General features: G+C 39.5%; 1 protein-coding gene across 5 annotated transcripts in view; it reads right to left on the reverse strand.

The window, feature by feature from the left end:
• Tfcp2 (transcription factor CP2) overlaps nt 1-6000 on the reverse strand; it is a 62553-nt gene that overhangs the window by 25813 nt on the left and 30740 nt on the right. For 4 of the 5 annotated variants that reach the window (XM_010628551.3, XM_010628550.3, XM_010628549.3 and 1 more), the window contains exon 2: nt 852-1003. In XM_010628551.3, coding sequence (XP_010626853.1) covers nt 852-1003 — 152 coding nt within the window. Of the gene's footprint in view, nt 1-851; nt 1004-6000 lie in introns of those variants that run through there. The other variant, XM_019208084.2, reaches the window with a different exon arrangement.

A 6000-nucleotide genomic window follows, 5' to 3' on the forward strand; every position in this document is an offset into this window, starting at 1 on the left:
TCTATGTAGAATCAGAAAGGATAAAATTAAGTTGGTTGAATATATGAGATAACATTCCTTCTATTAGAAACAACAGTAAGCTTTTACGAGACGCTAGGCACTGTGCTAATATTTTCCATATATTATTTCCTGTAACTGATACAGCCTTCTAAGGTATTAATGGTCTCATTTACAGATAAGAAAATTAAAACTTAAAGAGTTTAAACAACTTGTCTAAGGCCAAACACTGGAAAACAGAAGTGCTGCAGATGGTACTAATTCTCAGATAGTAATCACTGGAGATGTCCAGGATATATGGATTAGAAACAGGAAGCTTAATAGCTAGGTGTGGTGGCACACACCAGTGATCCCAGCACTCAGGAGGCTGAGTCGCGAGGATGGCTGAAACTAGGCTACATGGTGAGTCCAAAGCCAGCCTAACCGACACAATAAGACCCTGTCTCAAAAAGCAAAACAAAACAAAACAAAAAACAGGGAGCAAGCCAGGTGTGGTGGCACACTCCTGTAATCCCAGGCCTCGGGAGGTTGAGGCAGGAGGGTGGCTGTGAGTTCGAGACCAGCCTGGGCTACACAGTGAGTTAGTTCCAGATCAGTTTCACTACACAGTGAGACCCTGTCTCAAAAAAAAACCTAAAAACAAAAAACCAGGGAGCAGAGAACTAAAAATGGACAGTAGACAAAAAAGCCAATAATATATATCAAATATGACATTAAAAGTAAAATCTCTGACATAAGGCTTCTAGTCTGATAGGCCACACTGGAAAGATTTAGCTTTTTACATAAGTGTGTCCCTAGGAACACATGAAGCCAGTGAGGGTGCAATAATACCATTGAATGCGGAAGCATCTAACCTTGATTAAGATAGGTCAGGGTTTCATCATGGAGCTTCACTGCCGGAGAGGTGGCAGCACAAAGCACATACTGGAAAGGGAGGATTTCATTCTCATTCTCAGGAGGCAGACTTGACTCTTCTTGTTTAAAAATGGGCAATGCAAGGACATCACTAAAATAAAACAAACAAATGACATACATAACTACGTGACAATGGGGCAAAAGCAGGTTGACTGTTGAATAGATATAACTGCACCTTGCTTTGGAAAGTTAGAAGTATTGTTCACTTTGGTAGAGTCTCGTGTAAATCATTCAGATTGGTTCACCTGCTGTAACAGTCTCCTGACCACAACAATGTACGCGATGATAGATACCCACTGCTAAAGCCATCTAGGTAACCAAAGACAGTATTTCTAGGAAACACAGATAAGAATTCCTAAGAGGACCCTGAAAATTACATTATTTGAATTTGGCTTGAGTATGGCCCCCAAAAGTTATATGCTAGAAGCTCGTTTCTCAGTGCTAAGGTAATGGAAACTTTAACCTACTGGATGTGGTGGTACATGCCCGTAACCCCAGCATTTGGGAGGCTGAGTCAGGAGGACTGCTGCAAGTTCAAGGCCAGCATTGCTAGATAGTGAGTTCAAGGCCAGCCAGCACTATAAAGTTAGATCTTGTGTCCAAAAACAAAAAACAAACAAAAGAAAAAAGAGGAAATACCAGAGGAAGGTAATTAGGTTAAAGGGACACCACCGCTATAATAAAGTATTAATGCAGGTCTCATGAGACCTCACAGTTCCTTAGAAAATGGGTTATTAGGGAGCTCAGCATCCCTCTGAACCAACTTTCTAAATGTATTTCTTGTCAGGCACAAATTCCTACAATCCCAATTCTTGGGAGGCTGAAGTAAGAAAATCATTTGAGTCTAGGACTGAACAACATAGGAAGACCCTATCTGTTAAAAAAAAAAAGCCAGGCATTGTGGCGCATGCCTGTAATCCCAGCACTCAGGAGGCTGAGGCAGGAGGACTGCTGTGAGTTCCAGGTCAGCCTCAACTACATAGTGAGATCCTGTCTCAAAAAACCAAAACAAAAAGAAAGAAAAGAAAAACCATTTCTCAGCATTCTCATACATGCTCCCAGCATATGATGCCATCTGCCAGGTGGCCTTCACCAGTGCCACGCTCTTGAATCTTCAGAACTCAAGAGCTTGTGCTAAATAAACTTTTCTTTATTCACTATCCAGCCTTCTGTATTTTGTTAATTAAAGCAACACAATGTGAACCAACGTACGTGGTAACATCTTTGTTTTCAGAAAGACAAGCGCAGCAATTTTATAATCCCCGGGTTAATCTACTACAAAGACTAAGACAACTTTGGGAATTCCTTAGAAGCCCCATGAAAAGGACAAATTGATAGTACATGTTTCAAAGCAATACAACATTCTGTGGAATACAACTAATACTGTACTGGTCAAATGTTAATATACCTACTAACGTGGTATGGTAGTCATTCTGAGGTGCTAGGGGAAGAATACTCAAGGAGGTCAGGATTCCCAAGCTTCAGTCCCTAAAAACTTAGGCAAATCTCAAAGCTCCCATTCCTTCATTTACAAAATGGGACCTGCATTTGCTGTCAAGAACAAATACATGAGAATATATTTTGGAAGCTGTAAGATGCTAAAATAGATATAAAGGCCTAGTAAAAAATTTTCCCTCACAAACTCCAAGCTCTAGCCATAGATTAGTAGGCAAGAATATCCTAGGCCTTCTAATCTTCTGTTGTTGTTGAGTTTTGTCTTTTTGAGACAGGGTCTATGTAGTTCAGACTGACCTTGAACTCACTATGTAGCCCAGGATGACCTTGAACTCACGGTGAATCTGCCTCTGCCCCACAAGTTCTGGGATTACAGGCGTGCACCACCATGCCCGGTTTGTATCCTGAATCTTGATCAGCATCTATTCTAGTTCAAATTTTAAGAAGGGCTTAAAAACTGTACTAAATTATGGATTATTTCCAACTATCTCAAGACAAATCATGAAACTCTCAAAATAAAATGTATTTTATTCTGTGAAGAATATCTAAAGATACTCATTACAAGAACTAAAATTAAAGACTGACGACTCAAATGTTGGCAAGGAGGTGGAGCAACCAGACCTTCATATTTTGCCAGTGGAAATGTAAAATGACATTAACTTTTAGAAAAAGGGTTAGCAGTTTCTTATAAAATTAACCACACATTGGCCCTTTGATCCAGCAATTCTATTTGTGGGTATTTATCCAAGAAAAATAAAAATGTAAGTCATCCAAAGACTTGTATATGTCATTGATCACAACATAAATGCAAAAACTGAAACCCCAATATTCACAATTAAGAGAACTGGTGCACAAACTGTGTTTGTGAAATAAGGCAGGGTAAGGTAGAGACTAACAGTCTCAAGACTTGTCTCTTCTACTAAACTCACGAAGGTCACTGTGCCCAAAAGATGAACTGCTGAACATCTGCCTGTACCTCCGTGCCCTGAGCCAATCTACTTATGTAAAATTCTGCTTGCTCCCCGACCCTGCCTGAAGAGCACTATAAAAATGAAAACACATTTAGTTTCGGAGCTCAGACTCTGGAAAGTGACTTCCACTGAGCCCGCCAAAGAATAAACCTGCCTTTCCTTTCAATTCTGAGTGTCACTCTCTTCCTTGGTCTGCCTGGCCTCTGAGTGCCATAACATTTGTATTCGTACAATGGACTACACTCAGTAAAACAGAGGACTACAACACAGATGAGTCTCAGATGTAACGCTGAATAAGCCAAGCTCGACAATGGACTGAGCGGTGTGGCTCAGCGGGTAGCCTTCTTGCCTTGCAGGTGTGAGAAGCTAGGCTCTAACCTCGATACTGCAAGAAAGAAAGGAAAAATAAAAGAAAAAATTAAAAATTTTTTTTTTAATTTTAAAAAGCTAAACACAGCTCGGTGTGGTGGTGCACGCCTGTAGTAGGAGGATCACTTTGAGTCTGAGGGCAGCCTGAACTACATAGTGAGACCCTGTCTCAACAGAAACAAAAACAAATTTAAAAAACAAACAACCAAAAAAATCCTAGACACAAAAAGTGATATATGATTCAATTTACATGACATTCTTCAATTTATATGATACTTTACAACTGGTAAAACTAAAGAGAACAATGGTTTCCTGGCATGGACTGTCTTAGAAGGGACAAGGTAACTTTTTGAGAAGACAAAGAATGTCCTATAATATGATAGATGTGTGCTACGTAGTTATAACTGTATAGCTTAAATTTGTGTACTTCAGGTGGCACACGCCTGTAATCCCAGCACTTGGGAGGCTGAGGCAGGAGGATCGCTATGAGTTCAAGACCAGCCTGGGCCACACAGTGAGTTCCAGGTCAGTCTCAACTACCTGGCGAGACCCCATCTCAAAAAACCAAAAAACAGGGGGGGCCGGGGATTTAGCTCAGCGGTTCGGTGGCCTGCCTCGCAAGCGCAAGGACCCGAGTTCGATCCCCGGTACCAAAAAAAAAAACATTGTGTACTTCAATGTATATGAACTTAATGTTAAAAAACGGAGTCAAGGATTTAGCTCAGGGGTGCCGCCACCTGCCTTGAAAGCACAAGGTCCTGAGTTCGATCCCTGGTACCAAAAAAAAAAAAAAAAAAAAGAGTGAAAAAACTGAAAAGAGGAAGGGAAGGAGAAGAAGTATAAATCAAAGCATAGCATGTGAATGATTTAAAGCAGGGTGGTGATGAGTACAAAAGGGTTCCTCAAGTTATTCAGTTTATTTTGTGTATGTTTGACTTTTCTGTAAATGAAGCATTTTGGAAAAAACATGTATAAGCCATGGGGTACGACTGGATACAAAAGAAAAGAAACAGCATATGAAATAAACAATCAACTCTTCTAAAAGGTTAGAAAAGATCAAGTAATTCTTTTCAACATTCTCCACATTCAAAATGAAATACAGACATTTACATATAATTGAAACATTTTGCTTATAAAGCAAAAAGACCAAAATCAATTTTTACTATACAGAGATGAAAAAGTAATTCCTTATACCACCCATGTCCCACAGCAGTATACGTTCCTTCTCCCTAGGACATTAGATTATAGGGAATTAATTTATGCAGGCAAAAACACTATGGATAGAAAGTTGACTACATTCATGTGACTTTTTTTTTTGGAAGTGCTGGGCATTAAATCTTAAAGATGTCATTACATGTTCTCATAAAAAAACAAAACAAAACAAAACAAAAAAACAGCAAATGTTCTGATCATTGGCCAAAGCACACAGCTGTAGTAATATACAAATTTAATGAGATACACACTTTAAAAAGGAGAAAAGAAAGAAATTTTCCTTTTTCTGGATGTCTAAATAGCAAGGATATATGTTATTATTTGAATCCATTTAGCCTAGGTACATAGCAGTTTTTAGTTAAAGAGTTTCTACTTGAAAAAAAAAATTGGAAAGGCCAAAAGTACCAAATGTGCTTTTCTTTTCCTTAGGCCAAGGGGAGAAGGTGGAGGGTCCTTCTTCCCGTTCATATCAAAGTTAGGTAAAACATACTATTGCTCCCTAGAGACAATTTAAAGCTATAGAAGCACAGCACATTCTAGAAAAGTACTGTGTCCTAGTTCTACTTCTCAAAATCAGGAGCTACCTTAGTAGGAGCTCCCACAACAAAGAGTACAGAAAATAAAGCTAAATACCACAAATCTCTAGAAACACAGCACTGGTCGTTGAGTGATTTTACTGCCCTGTTATTCTCAAATATATCACATTGGGTGATTTCTTTATATGTGTGTGTGTGTGTGTGTGTGTGTGTGTGTGTGTGTATATATTTTTTTTTTTTTGTACCGGGGATCGAACTTGGGACCTTGTGCTTGTAAGGCAGGCAGTGGAACCACAGAGCTAAATCCCCGGCCCACATTGGGTGATTTCTTGAAAGATTAACAAAGATCATCAAGAATTAAGGCAAATGGGATTTTGCAACACAGTAACAGCTCAACACTTAAGGCTGTAGAAGCAATGATGGTGAACCTTTTAGAGTTATTTTAATAATAAACAGCCATTTGTGGCACAGGCCCCATAGGTCTGCCACCACTGATGAAGGGTATTTTCTCCCCCTCCCTCCTCCTCAAATGTCACTGCCAGACA

This window comes from Fukomys damarensis, unplaced genomic scaffold, assembly GCF_012274545.1.
Source record: "Fukomys damarensis isolate Sample0158 unplaced genomic scaffold, DMR_v1.0_HiC HiC_scaffold_15, whole genome shotgun sequence".
NCBI classification, from domain to species: domain Eukaryota; kingdom Metazoa; phylum Chordata; class Mammalia; order Rodentia; family Bathyergidae; genus Fukomys; species Fukomys damarensis.